General features: G+C 42.3%; 1 protein-coding gene across 2 annotated transcripts in view; it reads left to right on the forward strand.

The window, feature by feature from the left end:
• LOC124545782 (kanadaptin) overlaps positions 1 to 26,192 on the forward strand; it is a 278,252-nt gene that overhangs the window by 129,274 nt on the left and 122,786 nt on the right. For both annotated transcript variants that reach the window (XM_047124732.1, XM_047124738.1), the window contains exon 4: positions 8,364 to 8,494. In XM_047124732.1, the coding sequence (XP_046980688.1) occupies positions 8,364 to 8,494 (131 nt within the window). The remainder of the gene's footprint in view (positions 1 to 8,363; positions 8,495 to 26,192) is intronic.

A 26,192-nucleotide genomic window follows, 5' to 3' on the forward strand; every position in this document is an offset into this window, starting at 1 on the left:
CCAGGCCACCGGCATCTCTTCCGTCGACTGGGCACCCGCTTCTCGTGAGGGAGAGGTGTGCCGTATCCTGTTACTAGTGCACGTGAGAGCGAGTGCACCGAGTGTGGGTTGCTGCTCGTATCACCCGCCAACTGTATCAGTGCGAGCTGGCCTCTAGAGGCCACCACTAGAAGGCGTGCACACGGATCGGTCTCCTCCACTCCGTCTCCCGACAGCCCGTGCCTACGTATGTGCTGAACATTGCCGATTGAATCTCTTGTCGTATTTCTAGTCTATATCGCGCACACCAGCGTTCTGCATCTTGTGGAGTCCCAATGTTCAGTTGTTGTGAATAAAGTTATAGTTATGTGACTTGGATCGGCTTTGTGTATTATTTGGTTACTACAAGTCCTGTAACGTATTGTTGACCTCATCATTATTAGTTATTGAGCAATATGTCAATGGGGAAAGGGTGACTGATGGAAGAAACCATGATAGCATTTGCCTAAATTCATTTAGGAAACCACCAAAATCTACACTGAATCCGGCTCCCAAATATGAGTTAATTGCAATAACCGCTACATCACCTCACTCATTGGTCCTGTTTAGGTTTTTAACGGTAACACCAGTTCATCGTATTGTAGTCTCTGCTTATTAGGGGCAAACATTTTGGGATTTTTCGCTGTATGTTCATTCTATGAAAGGAGAGACTGTATATTTCTCCTTAAGTGCAACTAAAGTACATGGCATTTAAAAATGGATCACGTATTCCTATAGGAGGTAGTATTAGTTAAAACTAGAAGAAAAGTTCCTATAATTAGATGTTAGGTTTTACTAGTGATGAGTGATGCATAGTAAGCAATGGTGTAGGTCATCACAAGAGATGGCATGATAAATTACCACAATACGCACATAAGGCAGTCGTGAATGTGAGGTATCAGGATTGCTTCAGTATCAGTGTATGGGCCGGAATTGTTGGTGATATATTCGAAGGACCGTATACATTACCAAACAGATTAACAGGTATCACCAATTTCTGAGTGATGTATTATCGGCGGTGTTAGAGAATGTTACTGTTGTATGTTACAATTATGAATACAATTTACAGTATACATCACACATACAAAGTACAGGCTCACGGTTGAACTGAGTACGTACAGGGTTGACTCGATGCTGCAAAAATACAGTTGGCCAAAACAAAGTTCGTGAAAGTCCAGGAAACATAGCCAATTGTCACATTAGTATACAAGTTTTTACACAGGCCTGATGCCAGTGGAAGGGACCACGCCAGGCAGGGGATCTTCGTTAAAGACAGGCCGCAGTCACGGGGTCCAGCTACGTGACATGATGTGTGGTCCAGGGGCAAGGTGTATACTAATAGTGTCCCTTGGGGCGAACTCGAATTGATTATGGTGTCGTCTGGGATCGGGACCTCGAGTGATGGTCGATCTTCAGTAGCTACAGTAATTCTGTATTGCTGCCGAATTCGGCTACAGCATCTCCACCCCCCACCCCCCTCCTGTCCAACCAGGATGACATGTGGAATTGGCCTGATTTGTTCCATGTCGATCTCAGATGTGGGGAGAGAAGTGACGGATCTGAGAGATTCTGCACATCTACGACATCGCACCAATCAACGAGATTGTGTCAGATACGATGGGGTCTTTGTCATTTGTGGAATGCCAGTCAGCTTCTTCTGGTTCTGAAACAGATAGAGTTGTGAATGATAGAGCCCAGTTCGTATTCACTAGTTGTGGGGGTCCACTGCCGGTCAGAGATGACAGAGCATCGGATCTCAGCTGCTGCATATCCAGCTGGAGCCACAGGTTATACGGTATGTCTGGAATTTCCAGAGGTGACCCCTGGCGGGACTAGTATGTTGCTCTTAGCAGTGATCTTATACACCAGGTTGCCTCGTGATTTCCAGACCGAGGCGAGAACACAGGTCAGACAGTGCCCGAACAATTGAGCCGATGCCACAGTGCCTGTCCGGCACCGGTTGCAGACGGCAGCCTAGGCTCGATGGCGGTCCGGCAGTGACAGCAGAGTGAGGACAGGCAGAGGTTGCCTGCTGGAAGCATCTCTGCTGATCTCTTCCCTGCCATCAATGTGGTTTTGTACGTGGATAAAAACAATGTGAGGGCATCTTCTGATGGTGTGGATTTCGTTGTTGTTGTTGTTGTTGTGGTCTTCAGTCCAGAGGCTGGTTTGATGCAGCTCTCCATCCTACTCTATCCTGTACAAGCTTCATCATCTCCCAGTGCCTACTGCAACCTACATCCTTCTGAATCTGTTTAGTGTATTCATCTCTTGGTCTCCCTCTACATTTTTACCCTCCACGCTGCCCTTCAATACTTAATTGGTGATGCCTCGGAATATGCCCTACCAACTGATCCCTTCTTCTAGTCAAGTTGTGCCACAAATTTCTCTTCTCTCCAATTCTATTCAATACCTCCTCATTAGTTATGTGATCTACCCATCTAATCTTCAGCATTCTTCTGTAGCACCACATTTCGAAGGCTTCTATTCTCTTCTTGTCTAAACTATTTATCGTCCACATTTCACTTCCATACACGGCTACACCCCATACAAATACTTTCAGAAACGACTTCCTGACACTTAAAGCTATACTCGATGTTAACAAATTTCTCTTCTTCAGAAAACGCTTTTCTTGGCATTGCCAGTCTACATTTTATATCCTCTCTACTTCGACCATCATCAGTTACTTTGCTCCCCAAATAGCAAAACTCCTTTACTGCTTTAAGTGTCTCATTTCCTAATCTAATTCCCTCAGGGTCACCCGACTTAATTCGACTACATTCCATTATCCTCGTTTTGCTTTTGTTGATGTTCATCTTATATCCTCCTTTCAAGACACTGTCCAATCTGTTCAGCTGCTCTTCCAGGTCCTTTGCTGTCTCTGATAGAATTACAATGTCATCGGCGAACCTCAAAGTTTTTATTTCTTCTCCATGGATTTTAATTCCTATTCCGAATTTTTCTTTTGTTTCCTTCATTGCTTGCTCAATATACAGATTGAATAACATCGGGGAGAGGCTACAACCCTGTCTCACTCGCTTCCCAACCACTGCTTCCCTTTCATGCCCCTCAACTCTTACAACTGCCATCTGGTTTCTGTACAAATTGTAACTAGCCTTTTGCTCCCTTTATTTTACCCCTGCCACCTTCAGAATTTGAAAGAGATTATTCCAGTCAACATTGTCAAAAGCTTTCTCTAAGTCTACAAATGCTAGAAACGTAAGTTAGCCTTTCCTTAATTTATTTTCTAAGATAAGTTGTAGGGTCAGTATTGCCTCACGTGTTCCAACATTTCTACGGAATCCAAACTGATCTTCCCTGAGGTCGGCTTCTACCAGTTTATCCATTCGTCTGTAAAGAATTCGCGGTAATATTTTGCAGCCTTGCTTTTAAACTGATAGTTCGGTAATTTTCACGTCTGTCAACACCTGCTTTCTTTGGGATTGGAATTATTAAATTCTTCTTGAAGTCTGAGGGTATTTCGCCTGACTCATACATCTTGGCTCACTAGAGTTTTGTTAGGTCTGGCTCTCCCAAGGCTGTCAGTAGTTCTAATGGAATGTTGTCTACTCCCGGGGCCTTGTTTCGACTTAGGTCTTTCAGTGCTGTGTCCAACTCTTCACACAGTATGATATCTCCTATTTCATCTTCATCTGCATTCGCTTCCATTTCTATAATATTGTCCTCAAGAACATCACCCTTGTATAGACCCTCTATATACTCCTTCCACCTTTCTGCTTTCCCTTCTTTTCTTATAACTGGGTTTCCATCAAAGCTCTATATATTCATGCATTTGATCATATGGGTAATTATTCCAACTAATTCCTTATTGCATTTTTTAATTATAATACTACTCAGTCCATCCCAGCCAGATGAGGTCTTATTCTTTAAGTTATTTATTATTTTTCCTATTTCCTCCACACTCACTTCCGTAAATTCAAAAGCAATTTCCAGCCTAGGGTAAAGCTTTACCATCCGAGTCAGATCTGTGTTATTAACTGGATGCATTTGTTCTCTAGCCAACCCTGCTTAGCCATTTTGCACTTCCTGTCGATCTCATTTTTGAGACGTTTGTATTCCTTTTTGCCTGCTTCATTTACCACATTTTTATATTTTCTCCTTTCGTCAATTAAATTCAGTATCTCTTCTGTTACCAAGTATTTCTGTTAGTCCTTGTCTTTTTACGTACTTGATCCTCTGCTGCCTTCACTATTTCATCTCTTAAAGCTACACATTCTTCTTCTACTGTGTTTCTTTCCCCCATTCTTGTCAACCATTCCCTAATGCTCTCCCTGAAGCTCTCTACAACCTCTGGTTCTTTCAGTTTATCCAGGTCCCATCTCCTGAAATTCCCACCTTTTTGCAGTTTCTTCAGTTTTAATCTACAGTTCATAACCAATAGATTGTGGTCAGAGTCCACATCTGCCCCTGGAAATGTCTTACAATTTAAAACCTGGTTTATGATTCTTGAACCAAGTGTTGGCTATAATTAAGTTCTGTGCAAAATTCTACCAGGTGGCTTCCTCTTTCATTCCTTACTCCCATTCCATATTCACCTAGTACATTTCCTTCTCTTCCTTTTCCTACTATCGAGTTCCAGTCACCCATTACTATTAAATTTTGGTCTCCCTTCACTATCTGAATAATTTCTTTTATCCCATTATACATTTCGTCAATCTCTTCATCATCTGCGGAGCTAGTTGGCATACAAACTTGTACTACTGTGGTATGTGTGGGCTTCATATCTATCTTGGCCACATTCTCCATGCTGTTTGTAGTAGCTTACCCGCATTCCTATTTTCCTGTTCGTTGTTAAACCTACTCCAGCATTACCACTATTTCATTTTGTGTTTATAACCCTGTATTCACCTGACCAGAAGTCTTGTTCCTCCTGCCACCGAACTTTACTAAGTCCCACTATATCTAACTTTAACCTATCCACTTCCCTTTTTAAATTTTCTAACCTACCTGACCGATTGAGGGATTTGACATTCCACGCTCTGATCCGTAGAACGCCAGCTTCTTTCTCCTGATAACATCGTCAACTGAGTAGTTCCTGCTCCGAGATACGAATGGGGGACTAGTTTACCTCCGGGATATTTTACCCAAGAGGACGTCGTCATAATTTAACCATACAGTAAAGCTGCATGCCCTCAGGAAAAATTACGGCTGTAGTTTCCCCTTGCTTTCAGCTGTTCGCAGTACAAGCACAGCAAGGCCATTTTGGTTAGTGTTACAAGGCCAGATCAGCCAGTCATCGAGACTGTTGCCCCTGCAACTACTGAAAAGGCTGCTGCCCCTCTTTAGGAACCACATGTTTGTCTCGCCTCTCAACAGATACCCCTCCGTTGTGGTTGCACCTACGGTCCGGCAAGCCTCCCCACCAATGGCAAGGTCCACGGTTCACGGGGGAGGGAATTTCGTTATTTTCCCCATTTTCTCATTGAAAGTGCACACTGACCTTTCCACCTCTCCATTACATTAGAAGTGGAGTGGTGCCACTAGAAGGTGTTGTACCCCTTGCTGCTTACAGAATTTTGAAAACTGAGTTGTCTGTTATCTGAGGCAGTGACCTTCGGAGGGCCCTCAGTGCACAAAAATTTGCAAAAAGTTATGTGAATACATGATGTCTGTTCTTTTAAACATGTCTGAAATAGCAGACACCTCACGGAATTCTCACTTGTGATAAATTATATGTAAATTGAAGTTGGAGTGGGGAGAAAGGGAAGGAAAGGGAATGGAATGGATTGGATTATTGATGTCAGCTGTATCGGTACATTACGTGGAATCAGCACCACATATCTGTAGTACCTGTCCACGTCCTCCGTGCTCGCTACGCAGAGATTCTCGCAGGAAGTCGAGCATATTTTTTCATATGCACTGAAGAAGGTGGATTAATTGCCCATCAGTTATATTTTCATTCGTCACCACTGATTCCACATAATGTCTCGATGCAGCTGACGTCCACAGTCCCTTTCCTTTCCTTCTTCCCTTCTCCCCCTACCCCCCTCCCCCACCCATCCACCTTCAATTCACATATTTAATAAAAGACCTCGATCACGTTTGCTGTTGTCATTGAACCCGTGGCTCTGAGACATGGTAGCACTTGTAAAGTTAACAATAATTTTATGGGTTAACCAGTTTTCAGATTTATTAAAGGTTCTATGCTGTGCATGCTGTAAAGTGACATAGGTACGTATCCCAGTCATCATCGCCATCTGTAAATAATGGAAATGATGCAATTGCCGTTTCTCATTTCTGATAGACAAAACTGCTATTTCCTGCTGTAGTAAGGCCAATTGCTGTTCACGTTTTTCCAGTTGTCGGTTTTGTTGCGGCTGTGCCCTCATTTGATGTTTTGTGGTTCCCGGCTGGACGAGGAGAGGGTGGTACGATAGGTGGGTGGCCGGTTTCCCCTCACCACAACACAAAAAACACACGTGGTTAAAATACACTTTATTCAGGAACCAATGGAATACTTAACTTCAGTGATGTCCAGTCTGAGGTTCTAAGGTTAACAGCAATCAAATAACATGTACTAATTCTCAAATCTTGTCCGTGTCCGTATCACAGCTATATACAATGACTAATGCTCCCTCACAGCTAGCTAAGGTCTGAGGCAATGACTTTCACTGTGGAAGACTAGAGCACTGTGTAACATATTGAGGTGCAATGTGAGCTGAGTCCCGATGTGACATACTGAGATTGAGACAGCTCAGTTGGCTTCGGTAGCAGTGGCCTATACGCACGCTGCCCTGGGGGCATTATCGGTGCGTAGCCTGAGGGCGCACTTAGTTCTGCACCTGCTATAGAATGTTTCCTAGTGCTAACCAGTGTGCTAGCAAAGGTGTACGCCATCACAGGTTTTGTTCCCGTTGCGAGACCAGTAGTTATCAGTCGAGCTGCTGCTGCTGTTTCTGCTGTTGTAGAAGCCACTGTCTCATAAATTCCAAATACGCTTCACTTGATTTTCAGTGTACTCATTGCCACTGGCGTAAACTGGAGACTTCTGGACCTGTCTGAAGAAATCGTGTTCATTTCATTACATGAATATGTTTGTTGTTGTTGTGGTCTTCAGTCCATAAATTGATTTGATGCAGCTCTCCTTGCTACTCCACCCTGTGTAAGCCCCTTCTTCTCTGAGTAACTGCTACAACCTACTACCTTCTGAGTCTGAGTACTGTATTCGTGTCTCGGTCTCCCTCTACAGTGTTTACCCCACCCCACTTCCCTCTAGTGCTAAATTGGTGAATCCTTGATGTCTCAGAATATGTCGTACCAACTGATCCCTTCATCTAGTCAGATTGTGGAACAGATTTCGTTGCTCCCCAGTTCTATTCAGTACTTTCTCATTAGTTATGTGATCCACCCATCTAATCTTCGGCATTCTTTTGTAGCACCACATTTCAAACGCTCCTATTCTCTTCTTCTCTAAAATGTTTGCTGTCCACGTTTCACTTCCAAACGTGGCTATACTCCATACAAATACTATGAGAAAAAATTTCCTGACACTATATATATACTCTATGGTAACAAATTTGTTGTCTTCAGAAATGCTTTTCTTGCCATTGCCGCTCTACATTTTATACCCTCTCTGCTTCGCCCAAATATCAGTCTAGTTGAATCTACAACCCTAAAAATAATAAGATGACAGAGAAGAAAGAGACAAGCTACTTTATCACCATCACCATCTCCCCCATCTAACAAGGCGTTTCCTTTTATTTGGGAATAAGGGAGAAAGTAACCGAAAAGCAGAAGTGCTATGTCATTGACAGATACACAAATGAAAGGTGCAGAGCTTGGATAGCTTTTGGTCGATTGAGCACAATGTAGGAAGACGACGTTTGCTGTGTGTGTGTGTGTGTGTGTGTGTGTGTGTGTGTGTGTGTGTGTTTGTGTGTTTGTGTTTGTATGCATGTTTCTTCTACAGATTTGAAAAAGGAAGTCCATTCCAAAGCAAGTGAAGCTCTCTACCTTTAGTTTGTGTAACTATCAATGACGCAGTGCTTCTGTTTTTCAGTGAATCGTCTCCTTCATTTCTAAATAATTCATAATTCTGAACCAGGTTGTTTCCTTTTTATTATATCTCCCACTCCTCTACCAGTAACTACCGGCATTTTGCTGTCATTTATTTTTTGAACATTTTTATCATTGTTATAAGTTAAAACTGGTAGTATATTCATAGATTGTAAACTTTCCTTTACAGACAATTTGGAACATCTGTTTTGAAAATCTTGTATAGCTGTTTGTAACTTTCTTTTTACTGTGACTGTTGTAAGTCCTGATTGTGTTTATGCCTGTATTTAGTATTTGTGCTTTATCTAATAGTTTTCACTGTTCTTCAGGCTTCCAATTGGGAACGGAATGATTGCTGAGGCTCTTGTGAAGGGTAAAAAGAAAGAGTCTGTGGTGCAGTGTGCTCTTGAAGCTTGTCGTGTTTTGGATCGCTTCGGAATGTTACGCCAAGCTACTCACGGTAAAAAAACAAAAATTAATTTTTCTGGCTTTTGCTTTTTTCCCCCACAAACATGATAATATCCTTACAATAGAAATATTGTATTGCGTAACATGTATCATGTGCAAAATCAACATTTAAGTAATATGTTCATCATCATCATCATCATATTGAATAACTTACAGTGTCTAGTAAAAATCAAGCAATGGAAAATCTAGGATGGAATGTAACAATATTGTGAAAAGGAAAGTTGCTACTCACCATATAGCAGAGACATGAGTTGCAGATAGGCACAAGAAAAAGACTATCACAAATAAAGCTTTCAGCCAGTTAGGCCATTGTCAAAAATAGATGACATACACACGTACACACACTCATGCAAATGTAACTCACCACCACCTTTCTATCTTTTCCGCTACCCCCCCCCACCCCCCCCCCCCCACCTCTTTCCAGCCCTCCATCTAACCTGCAACACTTCACTGTCCACCACCCCTATCCTACTAATTCTCCCCCTCCTCACCCCAGCCTCCTCCTTACCCTCACCCAGTCACCACTCCCATCGTGCACTGGTGCTGCTGCTCACAGTGTGGTTTCAATTGCCTGAGACTGCAGTCGTGTGTGCAAGCTATGTTTGCGTGAGTTCAGCATCTCCACTATATCATGAGTAGCCACTTTCCTTTTCGTAATATTGTTACAGTGTCTAGTGAAACTTATCAGAAACATAGAGACTTTTTTTCAGTTCCTGTAGTTTTTTTTTTTTTTTTTTTTTCCACAGACTTTATTCACTTTTTGTTCCTTCCATCTTTTACCTAATGTATTCACTGTTTCTGTTGTGCTTTCATTTCTTTGTTGTGTCTTCGAAAACCACTTTCACTTTTTTTCTCGTAATAATTTGTCCTCTGTTGAATGAAATGGAATTGCCATGTGAAGTATACATTTCACTTTCTGAAGATGTTTCTCAGCTATATATATATTTCCTATTGCCTTGATAAAAATTTTGAAATGTGGTGATGATGTCTATTTCCATTTGTTCCTTCCTTCTGTTTTTACACTTATAATTTTTGGCACTATGGAGCAACCGTGCCTTTGGGTTGTTGTTGTTGTGTGTCTCTGTGTGTGTGTGTGTGTGTGTGTGTGTGTGTGTGTGTGTGTGAGTGAGAGAGAGAGAGAGAGAGAGAGAGAGAGAGAGAGAGAGAGAGAGACCAATAACAAGGTTAGGCAGTTTTGAGATGTAGTAAAGCAGGTTTATAGCAATGATTTTACTGGAATATGAAATGTTCTGATGTTGCTGATGCTCTAATATGCTGTTTCCACAAGGAGAAATTAGACTGTGTGAACCATCAGTTTCTGCAAACTGTGGAGTACAGATTTCCCGTGCCATTTCTCCTCAAACCCCAATCTTCCAACCGTCCTCAAGAACCAGCCCCTTCGTCGCCAGAGCTTCGATTACTTATTGTCGTGCCCTGAAATGAGGGACATCCTAACCAAGATCCTCCCCACTCTTCCTAAAGTGGTGTTCTGTTGCCCAACCTCCACAACATCGTCGTCCATCCCTACGCCACTGCCGGCCAGAGTGGTCAAGCGGTTCTAGGCGCTGCAGTCTGGAACCGCGTGACCGCTACGGTCGCAGGTTCGAATCCTGCCTCGGGCATGGATGTGTGTGATGTCCTTAGGTTGGTTAGGTTTAAGTAGTTCTAAGTTCTAGGGGACTGATGACCTCAGAAGTTAAGTCCGTTAGTGCTCAGAGCCATTTTGAACCCTATGCCACTCCCAATCCCGATCCCAACACTGACCCCTTCCAACGTAGATCATCTCGCTGTGGAAGACCCAGGTGCAAGACCTGTCCAGTCCACCCACACAGCATTTCCTATTCATATCCTGTGACAGGCTTATGAAAACCCATAGGTTGGACCACATGTGGAAGCAGCCATTTCCAGCTCTGCTACAGTCATTGCACAGCTTTTTATATTGGTATCACTATCCTGGTGCTCCACCTATTGGCATGCCCTGCATGCTTAACCAGACACTGCTCTTCTACCATGCTGTCCCTTCCCCTTCCCAACCCTCTCCAGACTGCTACTTCTGTTCTATTGGACAGTTGTGTTCCGGTCCAAGTTGCTAGAGATGGTGGTCATGAGGTGTGCTTGCTTGTGTAAATGAATATATGTGTGTGTGTGTGTGTGTGTGTGTGTGTGTGTGTGTTTGTATGTGTGTTTCCTTTTCTGAAGATGGCTATGGCCGAAAGCTAAATGTTTAACGGTTTTTGTGTTGTACCTGTCTGCAACTCAGTGTGTCGGTCTATCTTTTTCTTATATTATTAAGTCAACAGACTTTATTGTTCATAGAAACATTTACCAAGGACAGTGCATTTAGAATAATTTGACAGGCTGGAACATTGCTCTCCAATGAACAATCATATACTTCTTCATATGCTCATGTATGATACTGCCAATGTCTTATTAAATCATTCTGTGAGGCCATTCATCTGTGGGTGATAGGCAATTGTCATCCTGTGGTTGACATTGCAACATAAAATTCTCTCTGATACTAGTCTTGACTAGCAAACTTTTCAGTGATTCTTCACATGGGGTACTCTGTTCATCCAGGTGTTCTTTTCTAGAAGGAACATTGCAATTTCTGGAGCTTCAACAGTTGACACATCTTTGCTGGCAGCATAGCAGGTGTTGTAGTCAGTAAAGGCTGTTACCCGTTGATTCCCATTTGTCAAGTAAGAGAACATCCCCAAGAGGTCGAATCCAGTTCAGTGGAATGGAGCTGCTGCAGGTGGAATTGGCAGCAGATGTAAATGGTGGAAAGTGCTTCCGTCACTGGGATTCCTTTCATTGGCTCACATAGTGTCTAGAGGTACCTGTGTCAGATCCTGTCTAGAGTCTTCACAAATGCCATGTGACCAGGTGTGGGAACAACATGGAAATACTTCATGGTAGCTGGCTGTAGATGGGCTTGGATGACAAGCAATGATTTCCTCTTGTAAGATGTTATGTTTATTAACTGCAGTTCTCTTTTGGTCAGTTCCTACTTCCGCAAGGCTTCTGTAGTTTACAAGATTGCTGAATCTCCCCCTGTTCAGTAGCAATGTTGTTTAATGCCGCAATTACTGAGATTGCATCCATACTGCTGTGTTCCACCAAAGGATTCCTTGTAAGACAGTTGGCATTTATGTGTCCACTTTAATATACCACTGTGATAATAGTCCTCTGATGCCTCAGGCCCTTGTCGCCAGTCGGTGTGAAAGATTTTTCAGGTCAGTCAACCGGCATAGAGAATTGTGGTCCACAATGGCAGTGAATGATTTGCTAAATAAATAAGTCTGGAACTTGTTATGATGCAAACGACTGCAAGACATTCTTTTCCAATTGCAGAGTACTCTGGAAGCTTAAGCCATCACATTTTCAGCTCCATTCTGAATTTGCTCTACAACCACATTTTCAGTCTAACCACTAGCATCAGTGTGAAATTCTGTCTCAGCATTCTTGTCATACAATGTTAGGACTGCAGAAGATGTTGGCACCTCTTTAAGGATAAGGAAAGATCTTTCTTGCACCTCGTTCCAGGAAAATTCGGTGTCACCCTAAGTAGTTTCTGCAAGAGACATACCTTTGTGCAGAAGCCAGTAGTATGAGTACATTTCGAGAAAACATCTAATATCACAAGTGTGCCAAGGAGTCAGAAAATCTGTGATTGCTCTCATTTTCTCTATCTCTGGATGGACTCCATCGCACTCACTTGGTGCCCGAGATTTTTATTTCTTGTCTAGCCAAGAGACACTTTTCCCGATTCGTGTGGAGGCCGGCAGTCTGAACACACCACTTGACTAGGTTGTCAGTCAGCTTATATGTACTTTAAATATCTCCAGAAAATGACAGTGTCATCCAGATAGCAAATTCATGACATCATTAAAGATGACAAGCCAGGTTGTGTCCATTGTACACGTGAAGGTTGCTGAAGAATTACACAGCCCAAATGACATTACTCGAAAACATAGGGGCTGTCAACAGTTATAAAGGCAGTCTTTTGTGGTCAGCTCCATCATCCTGGATTTGCCAGGAGCCTTTCTACGTGTCTGTAGTTGAGAAATACCTTACCCCTTTCAATAAGTTTAGAGGGTCACCAATGAATGGCAGTAGGGGTGGAGGGCGAACATATTTTTCCATGATTTTGTTCGGTCATTGGTAGTCAGTGTAGATATGCAATGTGCCATCCTCCTCCTTCACAAGGACCGCAGAAGAGGACTAAGATTCATCCGAAGGTTCAGAGATGTCATCTTCTCAACTTCATTCCGTCTTATTCATCGTTCCACTGGTGACATGCTGTGTGGACACTGGCTAACTGGTGGATGATCCCCAGTGTTGATACAGAGATTTACCATTGGTTGCTTGGTCTGTCTTTTTTTCCACTCCAGATTTGAAATCATCTGGAAACTGGCTCATAACAGCTAACACTCATAAACGTTGTTCCTCAGTCAGGAAAGATTCTATTGACAGTTCAGTAGTAGTTTTCTCATCTCATTATTTGTAGTAGTAACAGAGCATGGTTTTTCATCTGGGGCCTAAGCTGTCATTACTGGATTGGTTTCGCTGTCTCTACACACCTACCTTTAGGAATGAATTCTGGCTGCTTGTGACAGTTGGGGATACAAAGTTCTCTCTGACTAACTACAATGCTTATGGTAATTTCTAGCATGTAGATTTCTTTTGTGAGTATGAGTAGCTTTTTGCATTTGGCAAAAGATTCACAGTTTAACTGGGCATCTCAGTTGCTGACTGGAACTCATGTCATTGATGCCAGTGAGCAATGTCTTCAACGGCAGACAACGCTGAGAAAAATCATCGTTATGTGTGCTTGCTGGAATAGCTTCTTCAGTTTTGTGCAGTGATCATCCACAGTCTGTAATTGCTTGTGATGCCTGCAAGAAGCCCCATCCAAGAGCAACATTATGACTACAGTCTGTTAAAACGACAGATTCTAAGGGCTGTTTTCCTCAATTGACATTTAAGCTGCTGGCAGGTGTGGCCGATCGGTTCGAGGCACTTCAGTCTGGAACTGCGCGACAGCTACGGTCGCAAGTTCGAATCCTGGCTAGGTTTAAGTAGTTCTAAGTTCTAGGGGCTGATGACCTCAGATGTTAAGCCCCATAGTGCTCAGAGCCATTTGACATTTAAGCTCCTAATATGTGATCCTGTAGGTTGGCCACATTTCTCATTTGCGACTTTCAGCACAATCATTTTTGTTTTGTGGAACATAATCATCTTTACCTGATGGCAATAAACCATTCGACATTACAGAAAAGGAAGCCCCTGATCAACTAGTGCCCAGACAGAGAGATTCTGGTCATATCTACAGTAAGACACATCAGCAGCAAGACACAACAGATATCTTCACTCTGTGATACAAGCAGAAATGTTACCAGTAATTGTGCCACCAAAGCAGACTTACATCATGTTTTTCTGAAATCACTTCAGCAAATATGACAAAGTAAATATCCCAGAATTTGAATAAGAACAGCAGTCAACATGAGCACCTTAGGAGTAGATATCCTCAGTGTAGTGAAGCAACTGAACTCATTTAATAAAAGCAGTTCTTCTGGTCAAGATTATTAACCAGTTAGATTGTTAGATTATGTTGCTGCAGACACCATATCTGAAGTTGCAAATCTAGTTGTGGAAGCTGTCAATCAAGTTACAAGTGAGGCCTGGATGAAAATAGGGAACAGCACTGCAAGTGTCAGTGGAAAATCATCCAAAAGCGAAATCATTGTGGAATAATGCATCAAATATTTAATTACACACTTGGGAGGGAACAATTCAAGCAGCGCTGAAGAACAACTATTCTAAATCAGATTCTGAAAGAGATGTAAGAGGTGTTTTCCCACTAACGTAAGTACAATACACTCGAGTATTTAACTGGGGAGCATGCCACCAACCTAACTTCACTTTGTGAGTACTTTATTTAGATTATATATATCTTAACATACTGGAATTATTGTCACTAATTATAGAACTAATTAATAATGCAAATACACTGATAAAAAATTGCACCACCAAAATTAATTAATGAAGAATAATGAAATTTTGAGAGCACATTTGTGTAGGTAACATATTTAAGTGATTACCATTGCAAGATCACAGGCTAATGTACGGACGAGATAAGCCATTGCTAATGTGAAATGCTGGTATGTTAACAACTGGTGCAACCACCACAATGTCGAATGCAAGCACTCAAACATAGGTGCATTGCATTGTACAGATGCTGGATGTCAGTTTGTGAGATGGAGTTCCACGCCTGTTGCACTCGGTCGGTCAATACGGGAACGGTTAGTGCCGCTCGGCAATGACACTGGAGTTGTCGTACAGTGGTGTCCCTTATACGCTTCATCGGAGACAGGTCTGGTGATCGAGTAGGCCGAGGTGATGTGTCGACATTCTGTAAAACGTGTCGAGTTACGACAGCAGTATGCAGGTGTGCGGCATCCTGTCGCAAAACACCCCTCGGAATGGTGCTCACGAACGGCAGTGCACCGGGTTGAATCACCAGATTAACATACAGACTTGCAGGCAGGGTGTGTGGGATAACCACGACAGTGCTCCTGCCGTAATTCGAAATCGCTTCCTAGATCGGTGTGTCTAGCAAGCAGACAGATCAGTTGCGGGCCCTCGACTGGCACCCTTCCGACCGACACACGGCCATTTTTATCAGAAAACGTGACAGAATTCGACCCCACCCTCCCACGAGTCCTCATCCTACACCACTAAAGTCGCAAATAGCAGTGGTTTGGGGTCAGTGTAATTTAGGTTACAAGGTATCTGGCTCAGAGCTGTTCTCGGAGTAATTGATTTGTAACAGTTCACTGTGTCAGTGTGGTGCAACTGCTGCCAAGATTGCTGCCGCAGATGCAATGCGCCGCACCAGAGCTATACGCCAAACGCGACGATCTTTCCTCTCGGTAGTGCCACGTTGCCATCCAGAACCCGGTCATCTGGTGACCGTACATTTTCTCAACCACCTCTGCCGGCAATCGTTTACAATGGCTACATTCCTGTCAAGTCTTTCTGCTATATCGCAGAAGGGATGTCTAGCTTTTTGTAGCCCTATTACACAACATTATTCAGACTCAGTGAAGTGTTAATAATTGCACCTTTGTTGCATTAAAGGCGATCTCATCTAAAATCAACTCACGACGTTCAGTCTTGAAGGTAAATAATGTTAGTGACCATTACAGTGTGTACTTAAGGCAGACTTGAGATACATTCTCATAGTGGCACTACCAGCACCACACTTAAGTGACTGGTGGGAAATTTGAATAGACATCATCTTTCAGATGTAGAAGCACACATATCAACGTTCATTTATGGCATTTTGTTTCTTTCAAAGTATTTAACAAAGAAAGCAAAAACTATGATTCTTTGACGACTCGCTTTCTTTTATATTGTTTAGTATAACAAACATCCTTATGATATTTCAGCATATTAGACGTTAAATAGCTCTTTCCAATTTTTGATTTGGGGGTATTACAACTAATAACTAGAAACAAATTCAGGCTATCAAATACAGTCTGCATGCCGTTGAGCTGAAGAAAGTAGGAACCGAGCACAGGACGCTGTGTCGTGTCCAGGAACATTGCTGTCTGGACTGTCAATATCAATCATTCATCTAATGGACTATAGTCATGCAGACATGTACATATATAAAAGACATCATATTTACACCAGTGACTGTTACACTTCCTTTATTTCATGACTGTGAATCCCAGGTATAAAAAGTTAATGTACATATATGTGTGTATGTGTATTTCAGAAGCTCTGAAGAAGGATTCATCCAAGTGGTAGCAGTGCTCTTAGTCTCATTTATGTGCTTAACGAAGATGCGATGCCCCCACCACATCTATGTTGTTACTCTCTTTTCATTCACATTCTGAGCCTGATCTCAGTCAGTATCTCTTCATCAGTTATCCAGACTACCCATATAAGCCTAAGCATTATTTCACAGCACTGTACTTCAAAAGCTCGTATTCTCTTCTATATCCTATTTTACTGTTTACCTTTATTTAAAATTAGACAGTGAATTCATAAATATCTTCTTTTCCTTCTCCCCTTCACAGAGTCAGATTACAGCCCTTTTCGTCTCCGGAGTCAGGTTACAGCCCTTTTCGTCTTCACTGAAGACTCTTGTTTCTGGGTCATCCTACATTTCTCATTCTTATAGGTTTATAATTGATTTCTTGTTTAGAAAATCTGCCTGCCTCCATTCCGGAAATTTGTTGTTTCCATTCTAATGTATCACTGCTCTACTTTTCAATTATGCAGCATATATTCAGTTCTTCTCTTACAATATTATTGCGATCTGTAATGCGTACTGTGTGAAGAAGACATTAGTGTTGTCAGCTGGCTTGCTGTGGGTCGCCAATTCGAGCCTGACCACCAGCAGTTATTTTTTTATTTGGTATTAGTCGTTTCTGGAAGGTTCTTGAAGTTTCTTGTGTTTGTACATCCTAGGATATTCGGCATTCATTATAGCAGCAGGTCCAGGAGATCAGTTTTGTTTGTATTCCGCCTATACGGTGGTGTTAGTAATAAACACGCTCTCGAGTGCTAAGCATTGTACTTTATTGATGGCCCTGCTTTTACATTTGGACTTTATTCTGGTCACTACATGACATCGTTTTGTGGAGACACTCGGTACTTCAAAACATCTACATCAATGTGGCCCCAATTAGGCAGTTGTCTACATAGAAGTGAACCTACATAGACAGGAACCAGAATACAAGAAGTACCTCAGTCCAACTATCCACATATTCAGGAGACCAATGGACTCCAAACTTGTAGTAAGTCAGATGCACTTCTGGCATCCATCAGTGTTCTTTGGAGATGCAGATCAGGACTCGATTACATGGGTGAAAGGATTCGACTGAGTCACTAAGCACAACAGATGGGAAACAGATTGAAAACAACAAAGAGAAGCTTAATAGCTAAGACAAGTGCCAGGATGAAATGAAGAAAACATTCAGTGAATGTCAGCAGCAAGTCCACTTAGTTGAAGGGCGGGACCGAACGTCATGGGGAAACAACGTAGTTGTGCATACAGAATGTTTTAGCCTTAAGCCACACTGTGAATGCCAATATGACCAATATGACATAAGCTCACAAAATCTCACGCTTCAGGAAATGAGTGGGGGAAGACATCTACCGAACTCTTCTGGTAAAGAACATCACAACAACACAGGAATTCAGCACGAGGTGCCAGCACATCAAGGAAATACAACACAAAAATAGGGCAAAAGATGTATGATGCCCTCCCGATTGTGATTCCGATGACAGTTATGTTATGGAAGACGACTGTGACCTCACCTCTCTCATTTATTAGGTCATAAGTGAAGAGATACAGCATTTTATGGCAACCAGAACTGTTAGACCAAGTAAGCAAGAGGTAGCAGTCATGCATATTGGTTACATATGTCAGGATGTGATAGAGAATGTTGAAGAAAATGTGTGTTGATCTTTAGCACCAATTTCCACCACCAGTTGAATGCAGCAGGAAGAATGGACTTGACCAACACGGACTTAAGCCGCAGCCTTCAAATGAGAACCCAGCATCCGACCGCTGCATGTACAACCTATTCCTCTGCCAAGTATAATGGTGCACAGAAGGACAGACATTTGGAGGACAGAAGACAATACGCCAGGATATTTCCACTGTGGATGCCCAGGACACGTTGTACACTACCACAGAGAGAGGGGAGGCAAGATTTGACGACGACCTTCTGTGGATGTCAGGATGTCTCATTGACATCTTTATTGTGGCCAACACAGTCTACAACTGCATCTACATCTATGTGACTACTTTGCAATTCACACATAGTGTTTGGTGGAGAGTTCACTGAACTGGCTTCAGACCACCTCTCTTTCGTGCCATTTTTGAACAGTGTGAAAAATCAAACACACAATACTCCCGATGTGAGATCTTGTTTCTCTAATTTTATTATGATGATCGTTTCTACCTGTGTAGGTGAGTGCCAATAAAATAGAAAGTTACTGATTGAAATTTTGTCAAAAAATCTCACTGCAGCAAAAAACACCTTTGTTTTTATGACTGCCACACCAATTCACAAACTATATCTGTGGCACTCTCCCTTCTGTTTCACGATAGTACACAGAAAACGTCCTTTCTTTGAACTTTTTGATATTCTCCATTTATTCTATTTGGTAAGGATACCATTACTTGCAGAGGATGGACAAGAATAGTATAGGCAATCTCTTTAGTATAGCTGTTGTATCCTCTAAGCGTTCTGCCAATAAAATGCAGTTTTTAGTTCAACTTAACCACAAAATTATGTATGCGATGGTTCCAAAGTAAGTTGCAATTATAGTCCTGTGGGCTTTAGATTTGTGTAAGAGGAATTTAATGGATCCCTTTTAGTGCTCATGTGGATGAGGTCACATCTTGCATTTTTTAAAGTCAATTGTCCATTTACACCACACAGATGTCTTGTCTAAATCATTTTCACTTCATCTGATCTTCTGTTGCCTTTACTAGTGACAGTATCATCTGAAAACAATGTAACAGGGCTGCTGAGATTGTCTCCCAAGCCACCTATAGAAATTAGGAACAGCAGAGGGCCTTTAACACTACATTTTGGAAGGCCATAATTTATATAACTTCTGTTTTACTGTGTTGTGACTTTCCATCAGTTACTACAAATTGTGACCTCTTTGACAGAAGAACACAAATCCAACTGCTCAATTCAGACAATACTCCATGGGCATGCAGTGTGATTAAATGCCACTTGTGAGGAATGATGTCAAAAGCATTCTGGAATTCCAGAAACATAGATCTGTTTGAGATACACTGTCGATAGCCCTCTTTGCTTCATGTGAATAAAGAGCTAGTTGTGTTCCAAAAGAAAGATATTTCGTGAATCTGTGCTAACTATACAGGGTGAGTCAAAAAGGACTATACATCTATGGAAAGATATAGAAATTTATTGAGTTAACTTACAGAACTGGTAGGTGTATAATTTTGTAGCAAGCAACCTCAAGTGTGATTCACATACTGCGTCAGTACCCCCGTTGTACCACCAGGGCTGCCACCGTAGTGCACAGTTAAAATGGCTACTTTCACTGGTGTGGAATTTCATGAAACGAACTCCATAACAACAGTTTGGCATAAATTTCACACAGAATAAGCTAAAGAATCGCCAAGCAGGCCTACAATTTGCTCTTGGCACAAGAACTTTGTTGAAACGAGTTGTTCACAGCAATTTGATAAATCGGCAGGTCGCGCGCATGTTGATGATACGTTGAACGGGTTAGAGGGAGCTTTGCCTGCAGTCCACAAAAAATGACACTATGTGCGTTTCATGGCACTGGCATTCCACAATAGATTGTTTAGGGAGTTCTGTGTGGACGTTTGTACTTGAAACCGTATGGCACAGCACATTAGTGATACAGATAAAGTTGCTCGTGGGGAATTCTGTCCAGAAATTTTCCATTGGATAAAGGACGACAGGACATTCCTGAATACAATAATCTTCAACGATGAGTCAACATTTTCTATCAGTGGCATGGTGAAACCACAACTGCAGAATATGGAGCAGTGAAAATCCATATGCTACTCTAGAACTGTCACACATCTGCTTGACTGTAGTCATTGATATAGTGATTGATATTGTCAGTTCAGACAGCATTGTTGCTGGACATGACTTACATCACCCTGTGCTCGTTTGCTACCATTCATTTTCTTTAGCAGAAAAAATGAAATCCTCAACAATGTGCAGATTGTATTTGTAAGCCTGAATTTGTTTACAGTTAATACTTGTAATACTGTCACAGAAGATGCTGAGTAGCACAGCCACTGTTGTGTAGTGGTTATGATACTAGACTGTTGCGTGGAGGGTCCTGAGTTCAAAACTCGCCTGAACTGTAAATTTTTTTTTTTCTATATTCAGTTCGAGTACATTCTAAAGTATCCACAAATGTCAAAAATCATTGTACTGGAATGTTCTGTGATGGTATAGATACTGTATGTGTTCTGGCCGGAGGCAGTTCTTTGCCCGGTCTTGTATGTGCAAGTCAGTGTTTGTCATTCATCTAATTACACCTTCTTCTGCGTGACATTATTCTGGTGGAGACACTGGGTATTGGAACTTGTGATAGCGTACATTATTAACAACACAGTGGCTCCCATCAGGCCACGACAGAGCCGCCGTTTACTTGGCAAGAAACCCGACTTCGAGCAAATTCAACAGGTCGCAGTCTATCGGAGACAGAAGAAGAAGAAGGCGTTGTGATGACAGCAACTGTGTGCCACCACATGAGACATCCTTTCGGGTTCTCTGGTGGCAATGGCCAAGAGCCAACCAAGTGGCTGAAGGTATATGAGTACACAGCCAAATTTAACAAATGGGATGGCACCGTGTGTTTGGCTAACGTATTTTTCTACTTGGAGGGCACTGCCATGCATTGGTATGAGAACAACAAGCAAACGTTCACAAGCTGGGAGTATTCCAGGCAGAACTGCACAAGTATTTTGGCAACACACGACAACAGAAGTGCAAGGCTGAAGATAAATTGAAGTGCAGGGCACAGTGTCCAGGAGAAACTACAGCATCCTACCTTCAAGACGTCTTGGAGCTGCGTAAAATAGTGGATCCTAGAATGAAGGAGGAAGATAAAGTTGCACATCTTATGAAGGGTGTTGCTGAGGACATGTCCAAGCCCTACTCCTGAAGGAGGTTTCAACAGCAGACGACTTGTTAAAATGATGCCAGTATATCGAGACAATGCATCAAAAAAGAATTACACACAAGTAGTTTGAACGGCTTCCAAACGTCGTATCGATGTCTGTGATGGAGGAAGGAACTGATTTCACAAGTGTTCTTCATCAGATAGTGAGAGAGGAAGTTCAGAAGGCACCTGGATTGCATGGCGAGCAAAACTCCAAGACACTTCAAGAGGTCATAACGAAGGAAATGGGACATACATTGAACCGAATCTCTCGTCCTTCCCTTTAAAATGGTGAAAAAGTCGAAACCCAAGTGTAGTTACGTTCCTACAATGCCACATGAAGAAACTGATAGGGCACCAAGGAAGACTGACGTCTGGAGGACCCAGGATAACCAACCAGTATGTTTCCACTGCGGACGATCGGGACATGCGCACTATTGTCGAGAAAGGCGGCAGATATTTGATGACACCCGCGCCAGAAGACAGCAGACCGATCTTAGCCAACACCAACTCCAGGACAATGAAGATGACAAGAAGATGTGGGTGCAGGATGACGTAGGTCACCATCACTGCAAGCTAGCTGCTGGAGAGGACCCCAACATGCAGATCAAGGTCTCCATCGCTGTTTAGAAGCTCCAGCCTATCACCTAGCTCCCACAACCTGGAAAACTAAAGGGTGCGACCTTCCTTGGAGGTGAGGCTGCTGAAGAGAAAACTCCTCTGCCGTTGATCACTACAAAAATGATAGGAAACTACGTTGATATCCTCATGGATGGCCGGCCAGCCCAAGCTCTTGTGGACTCTGGAGAAGTACCGTTGCCAGTTGCAGAAAACTATATTTGTCGACAACAAAACATCTCTGCTGATGGTGGCTAATGGGAAATATGTAAAACCTATAGGAAGTGTGTCATTCGTGTGGGTATAAGTGGCCATACATAGCCCTTAGAATTCATCTTCTTACAAGAGTGTAGTCATGATGTCATTCTTGGATGGGACTTCTTGAAAGCTTCTCAGTTATAGAGTGCGGTCGCTCGAATGTTATGCTAGATGAGATGAGATACTGTGGACATTAAGATGCACATCTGAGGGTGTGGAGACTATGTGTGCTGGGTGACATGATCATTCCTGCAGTCAGCACTAGAAAGGTAATTGTCATGTATCATGCCATGCATCAACCCATGGATCTTGTAGTGGAACGTAAGAGAAGCATACCACTGAAGAATAACTTGGTCATCCCAGCATATGTTATCTCATTTAAGAACGGATTCAGTTAATTGTGGATAGTTAACTGTCACTGAGAGCCGCAGATCCTTCCAAGACACTTGTGTGTAGCAAACACTGAGCCATTAATTGCCGATCAGCTGAGTGTCATAGAAACCTCCCATGCCGAGTCTGTGTGCAAAATTTGCACAACCACTACAAGGCAAGATCTAGCTCGACTATCACCATATCTCACTAAGGAACAACAGAAGAAGCTACTTGCATTCTTCAAGAGTTCTCTGAATGCTTCAGTGCTTCAATACACTGGTGAAGAGCAAATTAGACAAATCAATGGTGAAGCACCGGATTAGCACTGGAGACGATCAATAAGCCAGAGAGCATACCGTGTGTCAGCAATGGAATGTCGAATAATTCGTGATGAGGTAGAGAAAATGGTGATGAATGACATCATTCAGTCTCCGCAGAGCCCATGGTCGTCACCAGTTGTTCCTGTCAGGAAGATGGATGGGAGTTGACCCTTTTGTGTTGATTACAGAAAGCTTAATAAGATAACTAAAAAGGACATTTACCCTCTTCCACGAATTGATGTTACACTAGATTGTCTGAAGGGGGCTAAATTTTTCTCAACATGGACATGTACTCGGAATACTAGTAAATTGAGGTAGATGACGCTGATTGTGAGAAAACTGCATTCATTACCCCTGAGGGCCTGTATGAGTTTAAGGTAATGCCATTTGGTTTGTTTAATGCACCAGCAACTTTTGAACATATGATGGATAATCTTCTACGTCACCTGAAGTGGACGATGTGTCTTTGTTATTTAGATGACATTACAGTGTTCTCCGAGACATTTCATAAACATATAAAAAGACTGAGGGTCATTCTTAAGTGTCTACAACAAGGCAGACTGAAACTCAATCCAAGAAAGTGTCTCTTTGGAGCAAAAGAAATCAAAATACTTGGACACTTTGTGTCAAATGAAGATGTGCGGCCAGAGATCTATAACAGAATTTTCTAATTCTAAAAGTATTAGTGATTTGAGAAGCTTCCTTGGATTATGTTATTACTGTCATTTTATCAAACATTTTTGCATCAAAGCCCAGCCACTCCTAGAGTTGTTAAAGGCTGATGCTAAATTTTTTCTGGGGTGGTGCTCAACAAGATTCTTTTGATGTGCTGCGAAAAGCTGTGACAGCTGACCCTGTACTTGGTATGTATGAACTACACACAGATGCCAGTGGGTATGGGATCGGTGCAGATCTGGTCTAAATTTCCAACGGAAAAGAGGATGTTATAGCCTATGTTTCTAGGACACTGACAAAAGCTGGGAGAAACTACTCAACTACAGAGAGAGAATGTCTTGCTGTGATCTGGGCCATGTGCAAATTTCAACAGTATCTCCACGGAAGGTCATTCATAGTTGTTCCAGATGATCATTCACTTTGTTGGTTAAAGGGTCTTAAGGATCCAACAGGATGTCTCGCCAAGTGGGCACTACGTCTTCAAGAGTATGACATCACCAAGATGCCTACTGCCTCTCAAGAAACCCTGTGCAAGACCATCAAGACTTTGATGAAGATAGTGACTGTCTCGCTGCACTCCAGGATCTCTCTGCTAAGCAGAAGAATGACACCAAGATATCTCACATTATGCTTGCCTTAAATCGTCAGAGGATGTGAAAGGACAATTTAAGTTAGTCAATGGATTACTTTGCAAGAAAAACATTGATCTGTTTTGAAGGAAGTGGCTACCAGTGATTCCTAAACACATGCGCTTAGATGTTCTACTGAAATTCCATGACACACCTTAGGCCAGACATTTAGGATTTATTAAGACATATGATAGGATCCGCAAGAGATTTTTCTGGCCAGTTTTATTTAGGAGTGTCCATCACTATGTGTTGCACTGTCAAGAGTGCCAGAGGTGAAAGGCAACTCCTCAGAAACCACCTGGCCGACTCACACCAACTCCACCAGTCAAAATGCTTTTCCAGCGTGTTGGGGTTGACCTCCTCAGACAATTTCCAACGTCTGCCAGTGGCAATAGATGGATTACTGTTTGCACCAATTATCTGACATGTATTCCATTACAAAAGCTGTGAAAACAGCTGAGGCATTAGAGGTAGCCAAATTCATCGTGGAAGACACTGTATTAAAACACGGTGCCCCAAGGTCGTTAATTACGGATTGAGGGAATGTTTTTCAGTCGAATCTTGTGACAGAGATGAACCATCGGTGCAACATTACTCCTCACATGACGACTGCCTACCACAGGCTTACTGAAAGCCTTAATAAGACCTTGGCTGATATGCCATCAGTGTTCGTCAATATTGAGCAGAGCAACTGGGACAAGGTGCTACCTTTCGTGACGTTTCCCTATAACACCGTCAAACAAGAGACCACAGGATTTATACCATTTTTCCTGATGCATGGTCGTGAGGCGACTACGACGATGGACACTGTGTTTCCATTACATCCTGATGTCGTGGACGACAACTACATCGGCCAGGTATTAACCAGAGCTGAGGAAGCTCGGCAGTAAACATGACTCGGCACACTGCAGGATCAAGAAAACGATCGCCGAAGGTATGATGCTGTTCAGAAGGTTGATCTCTCTGAGAAGCTCCTCAGACACTACTTTGGACCTTATAAGGTTGTAAAACAGTTGTCCGATGTTACTTATGAAGTTGAAGATTTCAAACCCGACACAAGATGACAAAAGATCAGAAATGCAGTCCATGTCCTTCGAATGAAGCCCTATAAGGATCCCGCAACCCAGAGTAAATTCGTAGCTCCAGCGACAGGCAACAAGCGGAAGGGTGACGAAGAGCATAGCGGCAAAAGTTCTAAGAAGATCACAGCCAGGGTGAACATCAGTCATTGGGAGTCTGAGAGTGCAGGACCGATGACTTGTTCGCGGACTAGGAGGACGTAACACTGAGGCACTGTTTTCTTAAGGAGGGAGCAATGTCGCAGCAGAAGCTGAGTAGCTCAGTTGCCGTAATATAGGTGTTATAATCCTAGAGTGTTGTGCAGAGGGTCTGAGTTCAAAACTCACCAACACTGTAAAATTTTAATTTCTATATTCGATTCCAGTACCTTCTAGAAGTATCCACAAATGTCAAGAATCATTGTACTGGAATGTTTTGTAACTGTATGAATACCGTATGTGTTCTGGCTGGAGGCAGTTCACTTGGTACTTTTGTATATGCAAGTGCTGAATAAACCTTTGTTAAGTGAAGTTAGTGTTCATCATTCATCTAATTACACCTTCTTCTACGTGATAATATATAAAATCAAAAACTGAAAAGAGCTATTTAGTGTCTAATATGTTGAAATATCATACCTGACAATAGATGTGACAACTATTTTTGCAAGCCGTCAAACACTCACAGTTTTTGTTTTCATTGACAGAAAGAAGGAGTTGTGCAACATACACAAAAGTTGATATTTGTGCTTCTACATCTGAAAGATGAGGGCTATTCAAATTTCGCACCAGTCACTTAAGTGTGGTGCTGGTAATGCCACTATGAGAATGTATCTCAAGTCTGCCTTAAGTACACACTGTAATGGTCACTAACATTATTTACCTTCAAGACTGAACGTCGTGAGTTGATTTTAGATGAGATCGCCTTTAATGCAACAAAGGTGCAATTATTAACACTTCACTGTGTCTGAACAATGTTGGGTAATAGGGCTACAAAAAGCTAGACATCCCTTCTGCGATATAGCAGAAAGACTTGACAGGAATGTAGTCAT

Source organism: Schistocerca americana, chromosome 1 (genome assembly GCF_021461395.2).
Source record: "Schistocerca americana isolate TAMUIC-IGC-003095 chromosome 1, iqSchAmer2.1, whole genome shotgun sequence".
Classification (NCBI taxonomy): Eukaryota; Metazoa; Arthropoda; class Insecta; order Orthoptera; family Acrididae; genus Schistocerca; species Schistocerca americana.